Here is a 24414-nt window from a genome sequence, read left to right as displayed (position 1 = left end):
GATACAATATGAGAGAAGAGTGGGGTGAGTTCTATGTTCATTCCCGAGGATATCAGTGGGACAGTTACATCTAGCAGCAAAAGGATATCGGGTGGCCAAAGTCACAGGGGCCAGCAAGAACAATCGCAGAAAAAAACATCATGCCGCTCGGAGAGAAAAGAAAGAACAGATTATGCCTTGGTCTTCTTGATCAGACCATCCGACTCCTTGACGCGCTGTGCCCATTCGCTGTTCTAGAGTCAGTCTGAATAACAAGACATGGGGGCGGGGGGAGCACTTACGTCCAACTGCCATCGTACACCCGGCGCAGACTAGGTTCCCCGTATTCGGCCTCACCAAGAGCAGTCTCGATGATAGTCGCAGTAACTCCAGTACCACAGGAGCTGATGATGGAGCGGGAAGGGTTAATCTTACGGTCCTCAAAGATCTTGCGCAGATCAGCAACAGGCAGGTAGGTCTTAGTCTCCGGGTCTAGCAGTTCCTGGAAGGGCATGCTCTTAGAGCCAGGCATATGACCCGAGGACAGGCCAGGACGAGGCTCCGGGTCAGTTCCGGCCCAGCGACCGTGTGAGCGAGCATCCAGGATCTCCACCTCTTCCGCACCTTCCTTGCCATAGTCGAGAGCCAGCTCCTTCATCTCCCGGAACGAGATGACCAGCTTGGAGTCGTAGGTGGGGACGGGATACTTGGTCTTCTCCCGCGGAGCAGGCTCACCACTCTCAGTGGGAAATCCCTCACGCACCCAGAGGCGGTAGTTGTTTAGAAGGTGCACATTAGGGTGACCGAAGACGCGTAGAGTCCAGCCCACGCGGGGCGCAGAGAAGATTCCTAGCTCGGCAGTGTCGTAGACCACGATCTCATCGTCGCGACGGATGCCTAGCTCACTCATTGCCTCTGCAAAGGTCTCACACGTCGGCAACATGTGCGGGTAGGGAGAGTCATGGTCTTTGATTGCGTCGATGTCAAAGAATCGGGAGGAGGGGATGCGTGAGTTGCGGAACGAGTCGATTCCCTTGCGGCCCTCTGGGTCATTGGGCATGAACCAGGCTGCACAAAGGGGGATCACCCGTGGGGACGTTGAGATCTTGCTCGGCGAGTTCTTTTTGAGTGCGTCGTTGAGCTGTTTCGGGGTGACGAGGTACGAGGAGAAGGAGATCTGGCGGGACTGCGCATGCAGGGCCGGGGTGGTGGCTGTGGCCATGGCCCGGAACAAGCGGGCAGAGGGAGCGGAAGCAGATCGAATGGCCACAAAAGCCATGATTTACATAACGGGTAGAAACGATGTAGGGGAAAGAAAGAAAGAGAGAGCGAGTGTGAGAGTGCGGAGAAGATCACCTCATGTGATCCGCCGATAACACGATAGCGATAAGCCAAGGTTGTGGATCTTGGGTCTTCTGTGTTTGTTTCTTCTCGTCACTCCCTCTCTCACCTCCACCCAGCATGAAGGTCATCATCAAGGAGTGGAATGCTATTGCCACCTGGCACTGGGACATGCCCGAGGATGATGTCTGTGGCATCTGTCGCGTCCAGTTCGATAGCACCTGTCCCACCTGCAAATTCCCCGGCGATGACTGCTCCCTGTGTGAGTGCGAGACCACCATGCGTGTCTCTTGGATTTACTAAGAGTAAGAACAGTGCTAGGGAAATGTGGCCACTCGTTTCATATGGTGAGTCTTCTGTCTAGGGATCTTATGGGTTTGGTGCTCACGGATGTCCAGCACTGCCTGTTGACCTGGATCGACCAAGAGACCTCTAAGGGGCTGTGTCCCATGTGTCGACAGAGTATGTACACCTGTTATATTAGACCCAGGCTTTGACTGATATCTTTCAAGAATTTGAGTGGAAGCAAAGTGACGAGTGATGGCCGGGCTCTGGATTTGGGCCATCTTGCATATTGACGGCGTTCATGGTTTCCCCTAGCGATAACTCTTTGTTTCTGAGCTATGGTGTTTACTTTGGTGTTGGATAATCATTCTATGTCGTTATAGCCTATGGTGTCGACCAACCTCAACGGGGAGGCTGGGCAATGGTGCACTACGATGAGTATTCTATGTTGAAGGAGTTTATAGAGTCGGTATTTATCTTTAATGGCTTGAGGTTAAAAGAATGCATGGAATGAACCAAATTAAAGAAAATGATGTGTTTTGTCTCTTGTCTCATGGTTTTGCTCTCCAAAGTCCACACACATATTTTATAGACAGACACCATTCATGGGGTTGGTTATTTCATAAAATGAGGGGTTATATAGAAGGCTTCTCTATAAATTGCCCCGCTGGTCACGATTTCAAATGTATGTTATGAATTTTAGATCTTTTTGGATCTTCCATTCGTATTAAAAACTAGCTGTCACCTGGGCCCTGCTATTCCAGTTCCCCTTCACTCAGCTTTTTTGCCGTATTTGTGGCACTTCCGGCAGGTGTTCCTTGTCCACTACCCTCTGCGTTTCCCATACTTTGGCTATCGATGATGTGCCCACTCTCCAGCCCATTGGCGTTGAGGCTGAGGTGGCTCCTCTCGCCCTCGAAAAACAACGCGTAGGCCTCTTCACCATGGACAGCATCATCACCAACAAGCAGCTGTTGCTCATCCATACGCAACGGTATGCGTAGGACATATTGAATAAAAACGCAGATCAATGTCGTCATGAACATATTGAGGCCAATGATGAATAGGGCACCCACAATCTGCAGCCATACTTGTCTCCCATTACCTTCAATCGCGCCACCGGGGTTCGTAAGACCAAATGCTGCACATCCATCAATAGTAGCAAAGATACCCGTGAGGAAACCACCTAGGAATCCGGCGACCATATGTGTATGAACAACTCCCACTGGAACACAGAATTGGTCAGCTCGATTGGTCATTCATGAGGATTTCAGCTCTGGGGCTACTTACTAACGTCATCAACCTTCTTCATCCATTTCATTCTCCCGAGAATGTTCATTGATATCCAAGGAATTGAACCTGAGCAAACTCCAATAACGACGGCTCCCCAACCTGCGACGAAGCCAGCAGCGGGAGTGATTGCCACAAGCCCAGTGATTTCGCCTTGAACGGCACCGATGACGGATGGCTTCTTGAAAAAAATATAATCCAGGGAAGTCCAAACGAGCAAACTCATGGCGGTACAGATATTGGTGTTGAGAACGGCAACGCCGGCGTCAGGACTAGCCGCATATGGGTCACCTCCATTGAAACCATTCCAGCATACCCAGAGGATGCCCGCGCCGACCAGCATGAGAAGAATGTTGTTGGGGAAGAAAGAGTCCTTATCGCGTTGCAAGCGTGGACCTACCCACCATGCAGCGGTAAACCCTATTCATCAAACGTGGTGTTAGAGAAAATCTTTACTTTGAAGGTATTGAAATCTTCTCCCTGGCTTACCAGCAGTACCAGAGCTCAAATGGATGACATATCCGCCCGAATAGTCCAGTACCCCCATCTTGCTGAGAAAGCCCCCGCCCCAAAGACTGCACGAGTTGTCAGTTAACACATTCCACCCGCCATATCGTGTGCTAGACGACAAACCTAAATGCCCCAACAGTATAACTCAGTGTGATCCAGAGAGGCACAAACACCATCCATGCCAAAAGATTTATTCGCCCTAACAGAGATCCCCCCAGGATTATGACTGTGATAGCGGCGAAGACGAACTGGAAATAGATCATGGTTGACAAGTTGAAATTTGTTGTGATATCTGCGGCTGGTAAGGTCGCTCTTCCCAGGTTTTGTTGCATGGTTAAAACGGGACCGGGCGTTCCAACCAAAGGAAATTTGCCCCATTGCTCGCCGAAAGCCATTTTATATGCCCAAATAACCCAGCACACAAGTGTAGCGGAGAAAGCGTAGAATACCTGATCATAGTCAGAATGGTATTATCAATTGAAAATTGTTGAACACGACTGTACCATAAACGCGGAATTAATGGCCCACTTCCTATATAAAATCGAAGATTATTAACTCTGAATGTGAAGCATTGCACAGGAGAACCTACTTCTTAACGAAACCCGCATACAGAATCGCAAGCCCCGGAATTGACTGAAGAGCAACCAGCGTACCAGCCGTCAACTGCCAGGCCTGATCTCCCTTGTTGAGCCAGCTGTATGATGATCAATAAAGTCACACATAAACGATTATCCCCCACATAGGTCAGAACTTACTCTGGAGCTGGGTTGGTTAACGCTGTGGCAGACATTGTGGAGGAATAGAGAGATATTAATCCAGAGGTGAGATATGGGGGGACAGCGTGTGGTGCACGCGGATACAAATGTGCATCCACAGGCGTCGGTCGTATGTATATATGCAGGAAAGCTGGCGGAGCGACCGGGGAATTTAAAAATTGAGTCTCAGTCCTGCTCAAACCTTTTAACACGATCTAGATCGGACCATGAACTTCCTTCTATTTAGTCATATGGCATAAAAAAATCGGCAGTCATTTCCTCGGCATTCTGCATCCTCTTAATCACTTTGCAAGCCACTCATGGTCAGCCATCTACATATTCCAAACAAAGAAATTGCGAAGATAAGAGAAATTTATGTCCTCAGAGCCAATAGAAAAGGTTCCCCCTGCAGATACCGATAACAGTAATCGCACTATGACACCTGGAAATTCCGAGCCACAGGATGATGATTCGTCAAGAGCTGTGCTATCTCTGTCAATGCAGTGCTATTTTAGGTTTCTTATACCTTGGTATTTGCGACAAGCCTTATCAGTCCCCACCCGAGTTTTCCCCGCCTCTTCCCTCGGGAGCTTCTCAGAAAGCTTAACCCCCGAGGTGTGGAGATAAGTCTGTCAGATCCGCCGTTACTGGTTCAAATCTGCCAAATAATTTTAAGGGCGCGAGCTGATGACGCTGATAATAGAGGCGCAATCCCGTAATCGCTTAGTTCTAATTCGCTGCATTTACGCCATCCAAGCCTAGTCCGCAGCTCATCAATCAGCTTCCATCGTTTTATCTTCCGTACATTCGTATATGGTATATTATTTTTCTTGTCCTCTATGCTATCTTAATTACAACGTGCGACAAAATCGATCAGATGATGGTAATTGAGTGGTATCGTGGCTGAGCCCACCATCCATGCAACTGCCCAATCAGAAGAATGACTCCACGCGAATAAAGTCGCTCATACGTACCAACAAGGAAAATGACAATGAAAGGATGGGCTATACATAAAGTTGGTGCGGGGGAAAGGGGGTTCATATTAATCTGGGGCAATGCCAAGCAACGGTGGGTTTCTTTTTGATCTGTCTAAGACTAAGAAAGAGCCGCGGGCTAGGTGAATTCAACGGAGGTAAGCACAGGACCTACTGGCTTGGCAAAACTAAGGAACAATAGATTCTCTAACCCACATCAGAGGTTTGCTTAATACTACCGTGGTGCCAGAATGTTTAGATTTTGGAAACGTCATCGCTGGTTCAGGCTACAAGGTACCGACCTTGAAGGAGAAGTTGGGAGTGAAGACAGAAGGAGGCTACTTTCCGGGAATATTTTTCATGGGAAATATTTGTCTTTGCCTCGAGCCAACATGAGATCTCGTTCACCAGCACGGGGCCCTGCAGAGAAGCAGATTCGATATGTGAGCTTCGGTATTGGTGGTGCGGGCAACATACGGAGGTAGGTGAAATGCTGCTTTTCTTTCAAGCACTCGTAGCCAATATCGTCTGTTTTCTATGTTCAATCCGCTGATCTTTGGCTTCGTCACTTCACTAGGGTCTCACTTCAAAATGGACAATACTTTGAAGGGCCGGAACCATTCACTTGAAATTGCGATATAAAGCAGTTTGACTGTTTCGGCTACTTGGGTATGAAAATTTGATCATCCCACTTCAGATGCAACAGTTGGATGCACTCTTTTACAGGAGAATACGTTCGAAAACCTCACGGGATTTCATTTTTCAACATTGTCTGACAGAAGTCCCCATACAGTGGGAGATTCCATTGATATAAATACGATTATTTAAACCCCTTACTAGGCAGAACCCGATATGTCACTTCGTACAAATAAGAAATCGGGTTCTGGTCGAGGGCTTGCTCCGATGTGAGTAAAAACGAGTATAAGGTCGAGTGTCTGATCATCATATTTTTTCCATTATGCTACTGCGTCTTATCGTACATGCAATTTCACAATTGTTGAACAGCACCTCGTTCCCTTCCCTTCGAACGGCCTCAGCCCCAGATCTTCGAACCAATCTCTGGCCTCAGGGTCAAAGGTTAGACAAAAAGGACATAATTTGTCCAGCCTGGCCCGAAGAGAGGGATAAGTACAACAGAGACGATCATTCGATTAACCGGGGATATGAAAGAGTTTGACCTGATAGGATTTGCTGAAGCGCCCACGCCATAGCCACGGACTGCTGCGACCAAGCTTTGTCGTGATCTAAGATAATTCTCAGAAGATCCGGGGAACATTATCATTCCCGTTAACACGCCAATACCACTTCCATGGACTTTATTATGGGCCTAATGCAGCTCGTTGATCAGCTTTTCTTTGTCAATGATGTTGGTGTCCTGGTCAACTCGTAGAATGCGGCAGGACGTAGTCCGACCTCGTGACTAGCGGTGGGGATAAGGACGTCCCGTCAGCTGACCCTATCGATAAGAGCTCAGGCACCGCATGCTTGTTGCGCTCATCATCTCACCTCACCATGTAGCCTGGGTCTACGGCGATGTCTCTGCCCAGCAACAGCCCCCATCCGAACTTCCCCTCCTCATCCTCCCACCAGTCCATGCACTCTCATACCGGCATCTCGCCCCGATCAACAACCTCCCCTCGCCCACTAAGTGACCGAACCCAGCCCGCGCAGGAAGACCACTCTTCAACAGACGAACAACACGCCCACCAGCTCACCTCCCCAACACACGATGGCGCCAGTGGTGAAGAAACCGGTGACGGACAAGATCCGAAGCCCACCAACCCACCATTCCAGCCCTTCTTCACCCTGATCGAAGACGCGCATACATCGGAATACCACCACCCAACAGTGCACTATTTGTTCTCCGACGACGACACCGACATCATCACGGAAGCAGCGCTGCGCAGTCTAGAAGCGCAGCAGGAATCACTCTCTGAATCGAAGAGAGAGCAGATAATAGAAGGGCAAGCCCCGAAAGAAGAGGAGGTTAGCGCGCGGAAATCGACTATATTATTACCACCCCCGGTCCCGGGGGTACGAGAGCATTACATCATCCTGGACGTGACGCAAGATGGGACTCTGCAGAACCCAACAACCACTGAACCTTCTGCTGCTCCGGCTGGGAAAGGAGAAGAAGGTGTCACGAAATCCCTATCCTCGTCACCCGCCAATCCACCCATCATACCACCCCCCTCAGGATCACCAGCGACACAGGTCCGGGTCTCCTCAGCCCAGAGCCTCGCGCCAACGTGGCAAGTGCTCAAATCCGAGCTGGTGCCCGCTCCAACATTCGAAAACAGTAACCCCGGCGCCACACCTGGACACGGACTCATGCTCAAAATCCACGGCACGGCGGGTCTTCTCCCCTCCACGCCTCGAGACAAGGCTGGTGGTGGAGGAAAGGGCTCGCAGCGGTTAGAGGAGATGATGGATCAATTTGCGAAGCGGATGAGCGAGTTACAGACGGTGATTGAGGCGGGTGAGACGGGTGATTCGTTGGCTGTGGAAGGTGGTGAGCTGGATTCGGAAACTCAAGCTCGGGCTGAGGAGGAGGGCCCTACTGAAGTTGGGATTGAGAAAGATGATTGTGAGAGTGCGAGGCATGTCTCTGGGGATGTGGAGCACTCATGATTTTGGTTTCTTTTTGAGATTTTTCTTTGGGCTACGACAGCGGCTCTGGTGCATTTATCGTGAGACATGGGCGGCGTTGTCGGTTTGGTTACTGTGGTAGTTACAGCGAATCTATGACTCTCCTCTCGGGCATTTAGTCTATTTAAAAAACCCCTGGAGTTCAGGTGCTCTATTGTAACTAATGAATGATAAGAAAAAACGCCATGAAAGAAAGCACATGCAGGATCCAAGTTCTATATCCATAATTCACGACAAAAAAGAGGCCAAGCGAAAGATAAGAAGACCAAAAATACATTCCAACCTAACAACGCGTTTTTCTCGGTCCAAGAAACTCCGGTCCAGGGTGAAACGACAGAATATCAAAAACCACCCACTGCGACATTGGGTATCATTCAAAAAGCAACCGGAAACAAAACAAAGCAAGCTAATTAGCGTTCGGTGCGACTTCTGACGCGGCGACCACCATTGGCAATCGCAGACGGAGGGACATTCTCACGGCCCTCCATCATGCCAGCCATCCTTTTCGAAAGCATCTTCTGCGGAAGCTTGCTCTCGACAGTGTTGGTAGCAGAGCGGCGACGTTTGCGCGGTGGTTGCTCGGGTTCATCTTTCTCCAGGGCGTCGTCGAGATCTAACGATCGTTTCTCTACGGGGACAGCATCGGGCTTGCCGGGTTGCGTGGCGTCTTCCTCAGCGTCAAACACGAGTGGTTTGGCGACGTTTAAATCGACTTCCCTAAGGCCAGTGTTGGATGAAGTGGTCGCCGTTGACGATGGAAGAGGGATAGTCCCTACCTCTTCCGCGGCATCGCTGTATACAAAGCCCTTGGATGGCGAGGCCGAAGGCGAACTGGGCAGATTGGGAGATTGCTCTTCCCCGTCGAATGGCAGGGCGTGGAACTGTTGGGAAGTGCGGTGTCGAGAACGAAGTCCATCGTGTGACTCTGTCATGGGGAGGTCCGTAGGATACTCGTATCGACGTTTTTGAGGCGTAAGGCCTGTCGGTTTGTATTCCTTCATGGGGTGGTTCTGGATGTTATCGCGGAGCTCGGACAGTGGCTTTCGAATCTGGCTGTCTAAGGGCTCGGTAGATTGCTCCAGGTTTCCGGTGTGCATTTCCATATCTTCCTGGAGCTGGTTGACATGCTCGCTGAATCCACCCAGCCGTTCATGCATTGCTGAGTGGGACCCCCGGACATTGGTTGCCATGGTGTCCAGACTACCGAGCTGTGCTTCGTGGAAGCGACCATTATGGGACCGTGCCTTGGCGACGAAATCGTCCAGGGCTTCCATCTGCTTGCTCATGTCATCCATCTGAGCATCCACAATCCGAACTGTCTCTTGGTGCACCGATTCCGTGGCCCGTTTAATCGAAGCGTTGCGTTGATCAAAGGTCTGTTCCAATTAGCACGGCTGCTAACGAAGAATACAAGAAAACGTACCTCCCAGTCGTTCTGCATCCGCGTCTTAATCTCGTCCTTGGATGCAGTAACGTCCTTGGCAAACTGTTCCTCCCTGAAGATCCATTCATCAATGTGCCGGTCGTGCTGCGCCGTAGCCTGCTCAAGAGAGTCGCCCGAGGCAGAGATGTCGGTACGAAGAGCATCCACTTTCCCCCTTAGGCGAGTAGACTGTCGCTGGTGAGATTCCTCGAGCAGTCCGCGGATTTGGGACATGAGGCTGTCCCGTTCAGCCTGCGCGCTCGCCTGTTCCTCCTCAATGACCTGAGCCAAGTTCGACGAGGCTTTTCGATTGGTCTCCACTGTTTGGCGGTTTGCCTTCTGGAGCTCGAGACGCAATCTATTGATCTCGGACTTTTGCTCATCCATATGGTTGGTCATATTCTCAAACATGGACTTGAAATCCTTGCCGAGTGCCGCGTAGGAGGAATGGAGGTGGCCGTGGAACTCGGTGAATTCACCAATGACCTCCTTCGAAATGCGCTCTGCTGCCGCTGACAGCCCGCTCAGGCCTTCCCCAACCTTGGTCTTAACATCCTCCCGAAGGACTTTAATCTCTTCAAGGACCTCATTCATCTCGTCATGCGCACTAGACGTTTGACTCTTCGCCTCTGCCTCGGCTTTGTCGAAAGAGGAGCCAAACCCTTTTAGCTGGGAACGAGCCGATTCGATGGTGCTCAACTCTTCGTTCACAAATAGAGAGATCTTGCTGGACATGTCGCCGAGCAGTTTGGCATGCTGGGCTTGGAAACTTTCCATCCGAGCGTCGATCTGTTGGGTTACGTCCTTAACCTTAGTTGTGGATGTCTGCCATGTTTTCCGGTTGTCGTTCTCCAGCTGGTCCTTGCGGCCAAGTTTCTCGTGCAGTCCGTTTGCATCCTGGACGGTCTTGTCCAAAGTGGACAGAAGACCAGCACCCATGTCACGAAGTTTCGCTTCAGTATCTTGATGGGCTTTCCGCAGGATTCTTTCCTCGTCCAGATCTTGGGTCGTCTTGTTGAGTATGATGTCTGTCTGCTCCAAAACATCCCGGGTCTCATGGAGCTTGTGCTGTGTGCTCTCATTGTCTTGCTTCAACATGTTAAAGTTGCTTGTCACGGAGAACAGCTCCTGAACTTTGTGCCTCAGGCTCGATTCCATCGATTCGATCTTGGCTCTCTGTTCTTCATTGACAATCCGCCGGGATTCACTCTCCATGGTCATCTCTTCGTATGCGTCGGGCGTCATGTACACACCATTGCGGTGCCTTGTGGCGATCAGGTCACTCTTGAGCTTCTCGATTTCCATGCCAATTTCCCGGAGTAGCTTGTTCTTTGAGACGAGAGAGTTGATTTGAGGTTTATTGCGGATATTCTTAGCTCGGAAAGCGTAGTCCAAGGTCGAGATGGTTTCCTCCAGGTTGCTTCGAGCCGGCGAAACGGTGGCAATAATGCACGTCTTGGTCCGTCCTCCAAGGGAGTCTTGCAACAGCCGTGTCAGTTTGGACTCTCGGTAGGGAATGTGCGAGCCTTTGTCGACCAGCGCGTTAATCACTCTCCCCAGAGTAAGCAAACTCTTGTTGATCAAACCGGCTTCAGCTGCTCGCTTGTTCTCTGCGCCGCTGCGCTGGATGTTTTCACTTCCAGCCAGATCAACCAGATTGAGCTTGCCCGAGCTGATGTACTCCTCGCCCGATTCGGTCGTGCGCTTGGTGAGGACGGTGATGGTGAAGATCGTGTGACTGCGGGAACTCAAGTCGTTGCATTTGGTAGCTGCAACCTGGCGCTTGTGGCTACCGAGTTGGAGCAGCTTAATTCCAGTCGAGGCGGACTCAATATAGGTCTCCTCCATTCCCTGAACCATAGTACTCCCGCTAGCCCCCTTCTTCTCATTCTCAAAGATCTTGAGTTTCGTGTTGTCATCAGCCGACAGCAGATCCCGCAGCTCCTCGTTGTAAAGTTCAATGAATGAACATTTGACGGTACTTTCGGTATCCTCGAGTTTGTGGAACAAAGAGTAGAGGACGCGTGGGATGATTCCTGCGTCATCGGATAAGATACCCAGGGTATCGGTCATATCTCCGGACATGGTATACGTCTTTCCCGTCCCTGTTTGGCCGTACGCGAAGATCGTGCAGTTGTAGCCTGCCAACATCTGTCGGTTTAAATTAGCCTTGACCGGGCCATCAATGGCTGCCCATCTTACCTCATTGAGAATCGGAAGAACTACATCTTCATAGACCACCGTCTGGTCAGCCGCTTGCGAGAAGACCTTGTCGAAGGCGTAGGTCTTGTTGGAGAGGGCATTCGGCCCCATCGACAGGTCCACCGCGGTACCCTTGACCCCATCTGTTGATAAAACCACGCCGCTGTTTTCCTTGGTTTCGCGCGCATTGCGACCGCGACAACGCACCACCACGTGAATGCTGGTGTCCTCATTGATCTCGCGCTCATAGTCTCGGTCCTTCCGCTTAGCACCAGATACCTCGGGACTCGGTTTTTGCGCACGCAATAAGCTGGTCGCTGGGGGTCTCAGAGAAGACACGGCGGGTGATGCCAGCCGTTCTGGCACCGCGGAACCGGCTCGTCGAGTCGGCTGGCGCAAACCCGGCCTCTTAGTTTGGAGGGCGGAGGCAGGCCGTGCCGGGCCAGCCATTGTCGAACCGAGGGATAAATGTATATTTGTGGATTCAAAAGTGATATGATCTGAAAAGTGACCGACAGCACGTTGTTATTGTGAAGTTCGTCCGTTGTTGTGTGGATCATCACTCGGACTCCAAAGGGCAAAAAGTAAACAAAGGCGGCACGTGCCCGGGGCCCAAGCTCCTTAGTCACGCTCCCCTCCTCACATGACTGAGTCTGCTGCCTGCATCGTCATCGGCTTCTTTACTTCTCCTTCCTCTTCTCTTCAGTCGACATTTACTACTAACATTACACTGCTGTCATCTCGGCGCATACTCATATGGACCCCCGTTTCCTGAACAGGCCATGAAACTGGGCCACACATCAAGATGACTGCCAAACCATCGGCGCAAGTACAGATATCCCCGGGAAAGGGCCTGGGTTCCATCAGTACGCCTTCTTTGATGGGTGTCTGCGGGCTAGATGAGCCCAGCTAACTCTTGTACAGCTCTGGGCGCTTCGTTACACAACGTCCTGACCCGGGTCAAGTCCCATCCCCAAATCTACCCCGCGCTCGACCTTGCTTACTCCTCCGCGGACCCTGTGCGCCAGCCGGTGATCCTACAGCTCCCGTTGAATGGCCTGCGCCTTCGTTTCGATGGGCCAGACCAGCGACTGCGCTTAATCGAAGTTATAGACTTCTCTCGCACCAGTCTGGTATACAAAGCCCAGGACGTAATCAAAGGCGCCAAGTCAACTGAGCAGCCGGGATCGCAACAGGGCCCTACCTTCCGACATGTTTACAACCGTCTATTTGGCCCGTCCTATCCAGGTGAATATGTACCGCCGACAGATAACTCGCCGTATGGCACCTATGTGTTGTCATACCCTGGCATCGCGTTTTCGTTTCCACTGCAGCACTCGGCCTGGTCCGACCAGTGCGACTTTGTAGCGCTCCTCTCATCATCAGCAGCACTGCCGGCTACATCCATGGCCATTTTTCAAGGACCGTCCTGGCCCGAGATTAGAGGAAAGTTGTTCACGCAGCAGCCGCAGCATCCACGCTCCTCGGCCCTGATCGGCAAGAATCGAGAAACACTCGCCGACGAGATCGAAGAGTTTCGCATTTTTGGTGCCGGAAAACTGGAGGTGGTGAGACGATCAAGTCCTCCGCTATATATCAAGCTGGCCGAGACCACTCCGCAAGATCTGATTGCCGACTTCGGTCCGCCAGATGCCGTGTATCGTAAGAATGACCGCCGAATCTCGATCCACCGTGCGGCTGGACATGGTGGTGGGGGTGCTCTGCACATGAGCCCATCTCCCGGGAGCGGGATCGACCTTCCCGATACTGATCACTCCTCCAGTAACAGCGTGACTGATGATTCAGATGAGGAGATCTCCCTGAACAATCTCGGAGATCCAGGCTCGCTGCCAACGGAATGTTTTTTCAATTACTTCCATCATGGATTCGATGCCTTCATATCTTATCCAACCGAACCAGGCCCGGCATACCCCACGTCGGGCTTGCCCGATCCAACGCCTCAGCCTCCGTCGTCTCAGTTGACAGTCACAAAGATCATCCTGCATGGCAATGTGCCGGGTTCCTATCCCTTTAACCGCCACCGACGCAGCCGCTGGCGGATTCAGCTGGACAGCTCTGGCGACCATCTGTCTTCCGAGACGCCGTACGACGAGGTCTCTGAGCGTCTGCGCGATCTCTGGAAAGAGTCATTCTCCAACCCTGCCGAAGAGCGTGCTCTGCAACGTCCGATGGTATTGAACCGCGGTTGGGGTGACAGCCCCGAAAGTAGCGTGGAGTTCCTCGGCGGATGGGAAGAAAGCACAGCCAAAGGCGCCCGGACGGGCGATGGCGACGACTCCGGGTTGGGCAACACGGAGCTCTTTGGCTTCCCGGGGCTCTTATTTGAGGTGCTGAAGAACGGCGCCGTGAGCTGCTTAACGATTTATTGATGCGACATGAATTCTTTTGGGCGATGGCGTTGGATTCGACTCCTAGCGTAGCCTGAATCCCAAGGTAGGCAGGAGAACTTCTTTAGAGCCCACCACAGTATTCTCCCTACGGTGTAATTAGGAGCGATAGAGGCTGTAATTTATCTTGTTTTGGAATTACCACTTGGGCTCCCCCTGAGCAGGCTTTGGCGGACGTAAATTGTCACCTGATGTAACAATACACATCCGAACATTTCTTTCTTCTCATTCAGTGCTTCGACATTCAACCCGAGCAAGACGATGCCAGCGCGGTCCTGGTCGTCGACGCTCAAGCTCCCCAAGTCGACTTTTCCCCCGCGGGTGTCACCGGCCGACCAAGCAAAATACCTCAAGCGATGCACCGATGACCTCTACGCCTGGCAGCGCCGCGAACGACCAACCCAACACCCCTTCGTGCTGCACGATGGCCCGCCATACGCGAATGGAGAATTGCACATTGGGCACGCGCTGAATAAGGTCTTGAAGGACATAATTTGCAGAGTTCAATTGGGGCTGGGAAAGCGGGTGCGCTACGTACCGGGCTGGGACTGCCATGGACTTCCCATTGAGCTGAAGGCGCTACAAGGCTTGCGCGAGTTGGGGATCGGAGATGGCTCAGTCAGCGCTGCAGTCATTCGTAAAGCTGCGCGGCAACTGGCGGCGAAGACGGTGACGGAGCAGATGAAAGGGTTCCGCGGGTTTGCGGTCATGGCGGACTGGGACAAACACTGGAAGACGATGGACAAGCAATTCGAGATGCGACAGCTCGGCATTTTCCGAGAGATGGTCGATCGGGGGTTGATCTACCGAAAGTTCAAGCCGGTCTACTGGTCACCTTCCACTGGGACGGCACTGGCAGAGGCAGAGCTGGAGTATAAAGACGACCATATCTCGACCGCGGCCCTGGTCAAGTTTCCTCTCGTTACGGTCCCGACACACTTGGCCACCAACCCTCTGATTCAAGGGAAAGATTTGAGTGCCGTGATCTGGACTACAACGCCCTGGACCCTGCCGGCCAATGCGGCCATTGCGGTCAGCGAGTCGTTGGAGTACACCATAGTCCAGTCGGAGACCCACGGTCACCTTCTCGTGGCTCAGTCCCGATTCGAGTACCTCCAAACAATGTTGAAAGAGGATCTCTCGATCGTTGTCCCATCCATTCTCGGGTCTGAGTTGGCAGAGAAGACCACGTATCGGCCACTCTTCAAGAGCCCAGAAGCCGACCCACAGCCTATCATCGCGGCGGACTTTGTCACGGCTGACTCTGGTTCCGGTCTTGTTCATTGCGCTCCGGGTCACGGTATGGAAGACTACGAGGCGTGTCTTGCACGCGGCATTCCCGTGTTTGCTCCTGTCAACGACGAAGGACGATTTACGGAGAAAGCGATGCCCCATGACCCCACGAGATTGGCAGGCAAGGCTGTCTTGGGAGAAGGCAATGACGCGGTTGTGGAGTATGCCGAGTCACGCGGTCAACTACTTGCTAAACACCGGTACGAACACAAGTATCCGTACGACTGGCGTTCCAAACTCCCGATCATCATTCGGGCCACGGAGCAGTGGTTCGCAGACGTGGCCGACATTCGGGGCAGTGCGCTCCGAGCGCTGGAGGATGTTCACTTTGTTCCCGAAGCCGGCAAGCATCGTCTGGAGAACTTTGTGAAGAACCGAAATGAATGGTGCATCTCACGTCAACGCGCGTGGGGTGTCCCGATCCCAGCAATTTATCACCGGACCACGGGCGAGGCCGTCTTGACGAAAGACAGCGTGTCACACATCATGGCCATCATTGAAGAGCGTGGGATTGATGCCTGGTGGACGGATAGTGTTGACGATTCGGCCTGGATCCCGCCGTCCCTACGCGATGAGTCTGGGGCGGGCTACCGTCGCGGAACAGACACTATGGACGTTTGGTTTGATAGCGGTACCAGTTGGACGAGCGAAGATATGACTGGACGAGACCATCCGGCCGATGTGTATTTGGAGGGAACTGACCAGCATCGAGGTTGGTTCCAATCCGGGCTCCTCACTTTCATTGCACACCAACTTGCCTCTGGTCAGTCATCGACTCCTCGAGCGCCTTTTAAGCATCTCATAACGCACGGCTTTACACTCGACGAGGATGGTCGCAAGATGAGCAAGTCGATCGGGAACGTTATTGCCCCACAGTCCATCATGGACGGCACGCTCTTGCCGCCCCTCAAGCCACGCAAGGGGAAGAAGAAGACAGAGAAGAAGACAGAGAATCAAGGGCCCGAGTACGACGCACTCGGTCCCGACGCCCTTCGTATGTGGGTGGCGAGCAGCGACTACACGCGCGACGTGGTGATTGGAAAGCAGGTGCTCCAAACCGTCAACACCAGCCTTCACAAGTTCCGCGTGACCTTCAAACTGCTGCTGGGTGCGCTCGCTGATTTCCGGCAAGACTACCGGGTACGGTATGAGCAGTTGCAACAAGTAGACCGGATTGCCCTAATGCATCTTTCGCAAATGGTCTTGGCCTCGCGAGCGGCGTGTGAGAACTTCGAGTTCTACAAGGCCGTCAACGTGATGAACCGATGGGCCAACCTCGAATTCTCCGCTTTCTACATGGAGGCCATTAAAGATCGGCTGTACACACATGGCGAAAACAGCACGAGCCGACGCGCGGCGCAGACGACCTTGTTCCACATCTACACTCATCTCCAGGAAGTCCTGGGTCCGATTACTCCGATGCTTGTGGAAGAGACATGGGAGCATACACCGGAAGCGATCCGTTCGCACTGTGAGCACCCGCTGCAGCGCCTGGTGTCTGTCCCGGCGGCGGAATGGCAAGACCCCGCGCTGGAGACGAGCTACCAGGAGATTGTGGCAGTGCACTCGGTCATCAAAAGCCTACAGGAACAAGCCCGCAGTAAGAAACAGCTAGGCTCGTCCCTACAATCTTTTGTGCACCTAGCCCTCCCGGCCAGCAAATCTATCTTCCACCAGTTTTTGGCCGAGCTTCCCGATCTGTTTGTTGTTTCGTCGGTTACTCTGGGCCAGCATGGCGAGGAGGCCGTCCCCCACGAAATCGAACATGCCGAGTGGCAGTACACGGAGACTTTGGAGCTCCCCGACGGCCAGCAAGGCACGGTGCACGTCTACGCGCCGCAGGCATCCAAATGCCCACGGTGTTGGCGGTACGCCGTTCCGACAGAGGCAGAAGAGGAGACGATCTGCGATCGCTGTGAGACGGTGGTACGCGAGATGGAAATGTAATCTGGATTTCTGTACCATAGTGCATCCTGTACCATAGATGAACCAACCGTGTTATCCAATAAATGCGCAACCCGACGCTGTGTCTCCCAATCTATTTATCTTCGTATGACGACATGATCGAGTCAGCGCCCGTAGCCTTGATTTGTTTGAGAACCCGGATTCTGGGTTATTTATGACGGCTCCCCCTTTCTCTCGCATGTCCTTTTCATTGACAAGTTGCCATCATGTTCGACCAGTCTACACCTCCGATTATGCCGCTGCCGACCACCACCACCTCCACCACGACGTCGGTGGGGCCTATCCCCACAGTCATCCCCGGCGTCATCCCGATCTTCCAGGAAGTTCATGACGCGGGCAAGCGAACGCTATGGTAGGTTCGGTCGCGATTCTATATCATTCACGAACACTTACGCCGATGCAGGGTCGTCACCGTGCTAATGGGCATATCGTCCTTGGTATTCTATATCCTCGGCGCCCGAGCTCCCTTGGTCAGTATGAACCCAGGCATACCTCAACATCCCAGCTAACAAATCAATCCAGCCTAAGCGGATCTTTCACACAATAACCTCCCTAATAACCACCATCTCCTTCATAACCTACCTCGCCCTAGCAACAGGCCAAGGCATCGCCTGGAAACATGTCGCCATCGCCGAGCGCCACAAACATGTCCCAGATACATCCCAAGAATATCTCCGCCAGGTGCTCTGGCTCCGCTACGTGAACTGGGCGCTAACCACACCCCTCCTTTTGGTGAATCTATCCCTGCTCTCCGGCCTGCCAGGCGCGAATCTCGTTGCGGCCATCGCGGCCGATCTGGTCATGTTGGCCTCGGGTCTGCTCGGTTCCTTTGCTGGACATACCCGCCAGCGATGGGTGTGGCTGACGCTGAGCTGTATTTCGTATCTGACTGTGATCCACCACGCGGGATTCCATGCGGCTCACGCGGCGAGGAATAAAGATGCGCAGACGAAGAGGTTCTTTGGGTCGTTTGCTGCGGTGGGGTTGCTTGTTTATGCTCTGTATCCGATGTATGTTTTACTCTCTCTCTCTCTCTCTCTCTCTCTTTATGACGAAAGGTTTTTCGTGATCCATGCTGATTAATGTGCAGCTCACTTGCCTCTGGAGCTCTTGCGCTCAAACTCAGCGTTGACACGGAGACTATCCTCTTTGCGATTATGGATGTCATGATGCAGGGGATTTTGGGGTACTGGCTTCTGCTGGCGCATGAGAGCGTGCGCGGACTGTAAGTGCTGACTTACCTTGATTGCTGGGGTGGTGGATGCTAATTTCAGCATAGAACCCTTCATATTGACGGCTTTTGGGCCCAGGGAGTGGCCAATGAGGGTGCTATTCGCATCGCGGATGAAGAAGAGGGTGCGTAGGAAGAATGAAAGAATTGACAAATTGTGAATTATTGGTCGTGGTGAGTTGATTTATTGATCGTGGTGTGTTGAATTATTGGTCGTGGTGTGTTGAGTTGAACGCCGATATGTTATTCTTATTTTCTAAATGCAGCAACGAAAAGTCGGGCTTGTTTCGATTGTCTCTCAGCCTGTTCTGTATCTTTGAATTAAGTTCCTTTCCTTTTGGTCAAAACATACAAACCTCATTGGATCAGGTCTTCTTCCTAGACCCATCCAGGAGCTGGTTCATTCCACAGAACGCTACCTCGTGCACCTTCTTTCCACCCCGTAGATCTACTACCTTCAAGTCCTTCTTCAATTCCAGCGGCACAATACCCACAGGGATCGGATCGAGATCAATGGTCTTTGCGAAGCGCACAACCACCTTCCTCATACCTCGAGACAACCAGAACCCAGCATCAACGCAGTTTCCCTTGAAACAGATCTTGCGCAGCCTCTTGGGATCAAACCAATGCAGGAAGGGGTCTGCATCCACCACAAATCCAGTCAAGGCGAGCGTTTTGATCCGCAGAAACTTCGCAGTACGGCCCATGGTCAGGGCGCGGACCTTCGCTGTTTCAATGCACTGCTTGTCGAGATACTCACCGTGTCCGATATCCGGATGCAATGTCCCGTTTCCTTGACCGCTGTAGAAAGGGAATTTCAGTAAATTATAGAGGAAAAAGAAAGGTGGAAAACTTACTAGTAAACAGGCGCTCCACTCAGTCCATCGTCTATCTTCCATCCATCCCGAATGAGCGTCCACCGTCCAGCATGAGAAAGGCTGACAATCTCCGGCTCCATGGCCATGCCCAGTTCCAGCTCCTCGAGGTCCATGTTCAGCCAGGCCGTCATCCAGATAATGGTCTGGTACGACTGCAACATGCCTGTGAGTTTGAGCGAACGCAGACGACGGAACAAACACAGCGGCTTCAGTTCGATGATATCAAAGAGCGGATCATCTTCTTTGACGGGGCGGAAGAGATCCAAACCGAGCGATTCTTTGCTCTTGGACAGACGCTCCCACGTCTCCACGCCTTTGAAGTCGAAAAGTGGGTTTGCTACCGTGGCGATATCGTTGCTTTCCAGGGCAGGTCCATGGAGAACCGACTTGGGCTTGGAAGGAGTGAGTGTGTGTGTTGCACCCTCCGGCCGGACGGGTATATTTGCAGAGTTCTTTGAGGGCGGGTTTCTGAGACGGTCAAAGTCTCCAAGACGGGAAGAAGAAACGGCATTTGCGACGGAAGCACTGCGGCGCAGACTCCCTTTCGAGTGAGTGCCAGGTCACTCACACTCAAACCACGACGGTGTTTCTTCTTGGCGGTCTCGTCGGCGGAAACAGCTGAGCGAGGGCCTTGCTCGGGGCCCAGATTGAAGGGGAAGCGGATGTGGAGGTCTGAACAGCGGCTTGGTTAGCGCGGTCAAAGAGGAGACTTGGATTGGTACTTTTCGCCTGCTCCGGCTCCTGCTCCTGCTTCCGATCGAGCTCTTCCTCGTAGACAGCGGTGCTTTTCCAGAAGTCCCATCCCATTAGGGTGTCTCTCCAGTGGGCGGGATAGTCATCCATCTTGGGGTGTTCGCAGAGGTTGAAGAAAGTCATTGGAGAACGAAGGGGACAAATTGGGGGAAGTCGAGGGCACGTCGGGGAAGGAAAGAGCGAGAGGCGTGAATGGTCGAGGTAGAGAGGAAAGCATGAAAACATCCGAAGACGAGGGATCATCCTGCCGTGAGCCTGCTATGGGGTCTTTCTTTGACCTGAAAGCATCTGTTTGTTTGTAACGTGGACCTGACCTTCTCCGTGAAAAGAATGCCCAGCACGAATCGAAATCGAAGACTTCATCTTGTAAAAGTCGGGAGTTTTCCCTAAGCCAGTGATAATCCATCATGTCTTGCGCAGTATATCAGAGCTACGGCAACGCCTTTATCCTCATTTGGCGTAGCTCGCTGTCAGAAATGCGGGGCGGAAGCCCCACCTGTTGGGGTATGGCATCTTGCTCGACACGGCGTTCCGCCATGCGCAGGTCTGGGAGGAAGACGGCTGGTCCTTGATCCACGGCTGCTATCCCGATCTTACAGATCACCGACGGATACGGTTACAGGCCGTGCGGAATGAGTTCCCTCGAATCGATTTCTAGATCGGGCGAGTGTTCAGGCTTGGCGTTAGGCTTCCCAGCTGAGTATAAGATGGCCGACGATCGCACGTAGGGAGGGGTTGGTTGTCTGATCCGAGCGAGAATTACAACTACTTCTCTAAAACAGATTTACAGCTTCTCACGCACCTTCTGAAGGACTCGCTGTATCACCTTAGCTACCCTGTTCGGTACCACCATTCGAAAACCATGGGTTCCCATATCGATATGACGGTCAGTCTTCGTGAATGGGTGAGCACAAGGCTAATAGTACAGTGCAGGAGTTTCCAGGAAACATCATCAATAACCGCTTGGTTCCCACACCCAAGACGCGTCATTCCATCAACCCTTCCACCGGCGAGCCACTGTACGAAGTTCCTTACGCCACCCAGGAAGACGTAGACGCTGCGGTGAAGCACGCGCGCACGGCATTCAAAAGCTGGTCCAAGGTTCCCTTTGAAGAACGCTCGCAACTGCTTGTTGCCTATGCCGATGCCCTGGAGGCCCAGCGTTCGCCGCTGGAGAAGCTGCTCGTGCAGGAACAGGGCAAGCCGCTTGGACTGGCCAAGACGGAATTTGACATGAGTATAGCCTGGCTTCGAGATTTTGCCACGATGGAAGTCAAGGACGAAGTGCTCGAAGACAACGAGGAGCGGACTGTCATCCAGACATTCCCGCCAATCGGTGTATGCTGCGGCATTGTCCCCTGGAACTGGCCTGTCCTGCTTGGCCTGGCCAAAGTTGGATCAGCGCTGATCACTGGCAACACCATCATCATCAAGCCATCGCCCTTTACGCCGTACTGCGACCTGAAGCTCGGCGAGATCGGCATGAGCATCTTCCCGCCGGGCGTCTTTCAAGTCCTCAGTGGAGGAGATGACCTCGGTCCTATGCTCACCGAGCATCCTGACATCGATAAAATCTCCTTCACCGGTTCAAGCGCAACCGGCAAACTGGTCATGCAGAGCTGTGCCAAGACCCTCAAGCGCGTTACACTCGAGCTTGGTGGTAACGACCCGGCCATCATTTGCGAGGATGTCGACATCGACGCCATCGTGCCAAAGATCACCACCCTCGCGTTTCTCAATTCGGGTCAGATCTGTATGCTGATCAAACGGGTGTATATTCACGAAAAGATCTATGACAAGTTCCGGGATGCGATGGTCGCCTTTGCCAAATCTATCAAGACGGGCGATGGATTTGAGCCGGATGTCCTCGTCGGGCCAATCCAAAACAGCATGCAGTGAGTGAAAGCAAAATGCAAACCTGCGTGTATCTTTTTCTCACAAAAAAAAAACACTTTAGATTCGAGAAAGTCAAGGATATGTACTCCGAGATTGGCAAACGCAGCTGGAAACAGGCTCTCGAGGGACAAGTATTCAAAGACTCCAAGGGCTACTTCATTAGTCCCGCCATCATCGACAACCCACCCGAAGACTCCCGCATCGTTGTAGAGGAACCCTTTGGGCCAATCGTGCCTCTCCTCAAGTGGTCCGATGAGGAAGATGTCATTGAACGGGCAAACAACAGCAAGTCCGGTCTGGGTGCCTCTGTGTGGAGCAAGGACCTGGATCGGGCAGAGCGATTGGCCCGGTGCCTTTCCGCGGGGAGTGTCTGGATCAATTCTCACTTTGATGTTGCGCCCAATGTGCCATTCGGAGGACACAAGTGGAGTGGCATTGGCAGCGAATTCGGCATGACTGGTCTGAAGTGGTGCTGTAACTCCACGTCGCTCTGGAAGTGGAAGAATGTCATGTAAGAAGAGTGTTGCATACAACCAGGCAGGCCAATTAGGTATCTTTGGCGGTTTCTTCTGCAGCATGGTGTCTTCTGCTGCGCACATGTATACCCGGGTGCTCCTCAAAGCTACATGCGCAATTGATGCTCGAATTGACGACATAATACTCTTCCCTGGTAAAACATTTGATGCAAAACATATCCGGCAACCGATGGCGACCTCCAAGCCATGAAGTATATTTACAGATGAGGTCAGAATCCTTGAAGATGAGGATTTACGGCCAAGTGGAGGCCGTAGCGGCCCTTGGTGCCTCTTAACACCAATCACACCCGCTCCTCTTACCGAGCTTCTTCGCTTCTTCTCTTACCGAAGCAAATACGGGGAGATCGCAGACCCTTTCGACTAGCCTTGGATAGGGACACATGTGATGCCGCCGTAGCCTTGCGCCATAGCCCACCGTCTCTATACCCGAACCCGAAGGATTGACACTATTTACATTCCTTCTTGCCCGGCCTGTCGCCATGTTGTCGATATCGACTTTCACCACTCCTTCGTGGTCCCCCTTGAACCGTCGTCCACCATGAAACACTTCTCCCTCACCCGAGGACTAGGTGTCTTCGTCGTCGCCGCATTCACTGTCAGCGCGACATCCGACTCAAGCGGAAACCCCCTCGCCACGGCAGACCAGCACTCTCTCGACGCGCTCGCGATTGAGATCAGCAATGATGATCACTTCATAGTGCTCAAAGCGGAAGCTAAAGCAGCCTTCCAAACAGCCCACGGTCTGCCCATCAGCGACGAAGCGGCCTCGAGTCTCGATGCAGCCATCGACGAATTGGCATTCAGCTCTATCCAAAAGGCTGTCAATACTGATGCCTACCATCCCAAGGTATACTGGGTGGATGCGGGACCGCGCAATTGGTTTGGGCTGGATGTGCCGGGGGGTCGATATTCCTACGATAATCCGGACTGCTTCTTCCGGACGATCCCTATCGATTATAGTCTCAACTATGTCGTCAAAGGGTACCGGCACACGCCCGGACCGGCAGATGTGACCTTCTCGCTGATCAGCGATCCCAATTCGCAGAATACCGTCGCTGCGCTGGCAGGCAGTGACCTAGTGATCGAGAGTGATGGCTCGTACACGGTCACGATCAACAGCTCGTCTGCCGATGGCCAGGCAAACCATATCCAATCCACGCTACTCGCGAAACAACTGTTGATCCGCAACAACCTCGGCGACTGGTTCGCAAAGCCAGACAACCTAACCGTCGAATTGATCAACGCGCCAGCCCACAGCGCCAAAAGCAAAGCAGAAATCATCCTCGCCGCGGGATGGGACCTCCAAGAATCGATTGTGGACTATGGCGTCGGCGCACTTGGAATCAAAACCATGATCAACAAGGTCAACACACTCTCGGACCCCAGCCAATCCAGCAGCCTGGGCACACTCACCACACAAGCGAGTTCCTTCGGCCACTTCGACCTATCCGACACCGAAGCCCTCGTCGCAACGTTGACCAAGGGACCAGCCGATTACTTCGTATTCCCACTCTCCAATCCATGGATGATAACCAAAGACCCCGGCACGCGACAGATCAGCCTGAACAGCGCGCAGGCGGAGCCCAACGCGAACGGGACGTACACCTTCGTCATCTCGCCCTCAGATCCAGGCGTATATAACTGGATCGATACGGCGGGGTTGCACGAGGTGACGACTATGGTGCGCTGGCAGGGCCTGCCGACGTCGAATTCGTCGGCGAGTGACGCACTGAGTGTTGCTGTGCAGGTTGTGTCGCTGGCGGATTTGAAAGCTGTTCTTCCGGACGGGACGCAGTTCGTTACCGCGGAGGAGAGGGAGGCGCAGCTTGCGAAGCGGGTTGAGGCGTATGCGCTGAGGACGGCGGTTTAGACTGGGGTTAGTTGTATATACTCGCCGATCAGTAGTTTAATAATACCCGAGATGGGGGGGGATTTGTTTGTATCTACTGAATCAGCCCATCTGACCGAACGCCCTGTACCTTCAAGTTGGAAGATCTGGCTGGCAAAAGGGCCGCGTGGTTTTGTGTTTCCATTCCCGTAAATACA

The 24414-nt window shown here is 52.7% G+C and overlaps 11 protein-coding genes across 11 annotated transcripts; 7 read left to right on the top strand and 4 right to left on the bottom strand.

The window, feature by feature from the left end:
• Nucleotides 1-170: 170 nt before the first annotated feature.
• Nucleotides 171-1258, bottom strand: N7510_010420 (sulfurtransferase; the record flags this gene model as incomplete). The annotated part of the gene is made up of 2 exons (XM_056982345.1): nt 171-228; nt 282-1258. The coding sequence occupies 2 exons, from the start codon at nt 1256-1258 to the stop codon at nt 171-173; spliced, it is 1035 nt and encodes a 344-aa protein (XP_056830181.1).
• Nucleotides 1259-1440: 182 nt separating this feature from the next.
• Nucleotides 1441-1861, top strand: N7510_010419 (anaphase promoting complex subunit 11; the record flags this gene model as incomplete). Its single annotated transcript, XM_056982344.1, has 3 exons — nt 1441-1582; nt 1636-1782; nt 1833-1861. The coding sequence occupies 3 exons, from the start codon at nt 1441-1443 to the stop codon at nt 1859-1861; spliced, it is 318 nt and encodes a 105-aa protein (XP_056830180.1).
• A 499-nt stretch (nt 1862-2360) lies between these two features.
• On the bottom strand, nt 2361-4195 carry N7510_010418 (ammonium transporter; the record flags this gene model as incomplete). Its single annotated transcript, XM_056982343.1, has 7 exons — nt 2361-2830; nt 2896-3315; nt 3385-3470; nt 3529-3854; nt 3909-3936; nt 3995-4099; nt 4161-4195. 7 exons carry the CDS (start codon nt 4193-4195, stop codon nt 2361-2363), a joined length of 1470 nt encoding a protein of 489 aa, XP_056830179.1.
• Nucleotides 4196-6667: 2472 nt separating this feature from the next.
• On the top strand, nt 6668-7765 carry N7510_010417 (uncharacterized protein; the record flags this gene model as incomplete). The annotated part of the gene is made up of 1 exon (XM_056982342.1): nt 6668-7765. The coding sequence occupies one exon, from the start codon at nt 6668-6670 to the stop codon at nt 7763-7765; it is 1098 nt and encodes a 365-aa protein (XP_056830178.1).
• A 428-nt stretch (nt 7766-8193) lies between these two features.
• Nucleotides 8194-11858, bottom strand: N7510_010416 (putative kinesin family protein (BimC); the record flags this gene model as incomplete). The annotated part of the gene is made up of 2 exons (XM_056982341.1): nt 8194-9159; nt 9207-11858. The coding sequence occupies 2 exons, from the start codon at nt 11856-11858 to the stop codon at nt 8194-8196; spliced, it is 3618 nt and encodes a 1205-aa protein (XP_056830177.1).
• Nucleotides 11859-12213: 355 nt separating this feature from the next.
• On the top strand, nt 12214-13798 carry N7510_010415 (UPF0183 domain protein; the record flags this gene model as incomplete). The annotated part of the gene is made up of 2 exons (XM_056982340.1): nt 12214-12274; nt 12333-13798. The coding sequence occupies 2 exons, from the start codon at nt 12214-12216 to the stop codon at nt 13796-13798; spliced, it is 1527 nt and encodes a 508-aa protein (XP_056830176.1).
• Nucleotides 13799-14077: 279 nt separating this feature from the next.
• Nucleotides 14078-17056, top strand: N7510_010414 (isoleucine--tRNA ligase ISM1; the record flags this gene model as incomplete). The annotated part of the gene is made up of 1 exon (XM_056982339.1): nt 14078-17056. One exon carries the CDS (start codon nt 14078-14080, stop codon nt 17054-17056), a length of 2979 nt encoding a protein of 992 aa, XP_056830175.1.
• A 224-nt stretch (nt 17057-17280) lies between these two features.
• N7510_010413 (opsin family protein) lies at nt 17281-18429 on the top strand (the record flags this gene model as incomplete). The annotated part of the gene is made up of 5 exons (XM_056982338.1): nt 17281-17426; nt 17478-17544; nt 17597-18084; nt 18165-18299; nt 18354-18429. Coding segments are annotated over 5 exons (912 nt in total), but the record flags the coding sequence as incomplete, so codon positions are not given.
• Nucleotides 18430-18670: 241 nt separating this feature from the next.
• N7510_010412 (uncharacterized protein) lies at nt 18671-20059 on the bottom strand (the record flags this gene model as incomplete). Its single annotated transcript, XM_056982337.1, has 4 exons — nt 18671-19106; nt 19163-19651; nt 19702-19855; nt 19906-20059. The coding sequence occupies 4 exons, from the start codon at nt 20057-20059 to the stop codon at nt 18671-18673; spliced, it is 1233 nt and encodes a 410-aa protein (XP_056830173.1).
• A 777-nt stretch (nt 20060-20836) lies between these two features.
• N7510_010411 (aldehyde dehydrogenase family protein) lies at nt 20837-22347 on the top strand (the record flags this gene model as incomplete). The annotated part of the gene is made up of 2 exons (XM_056982336.1): nt 20837-21831; nt 21894-22347. The coding sequence occupies 2 exons, from the start codon at nt 20837-20839 to the stop codon at nt 22345-22347; spliced, it is 1449 nt and encodes a 482-aa protein (XP_056830172.1).
• A 559-nt stretch (nt 22348-22906) lies between these two features.
• Nucleotides 22907-24238, top strand: N7510_010410 (uncharacterized protein; the record flags this gene model as incomplete). The annotated part of the gene is made up of 1 exon (XM_056982335.1): nt 22907-24238. The coding sequence occupies one exon, from the start codon at nt 22907-22909 to the stop codon at nt 24236-24238; it is 1332 nt and encodes a 443-aa protein (XP_056830171.1).
• Nucleotides 24239-24414: the final 176 nt, after the last annotated feature.

Source organism: Penicillium lagena (genome assembly GCF_028827675.1).
Source record: "Penicillium lagena strain IBT 129212 chromosome Unknown utg000007l_segment0_segment0, whole genome shotgun sequence".
Taxonomy (NCBI): domain Eukaryota; kingdom Fungi; phylum Ascomycota; class Eurotiomycetes; order Eurotiales; family Aspergillaceae; genus Penicillium; species Penicillium lagena.
Note: the sequence above shows the minus strand (reverse complement) of the source record. Positions and strands in the feature narration are given on the sequence as shown.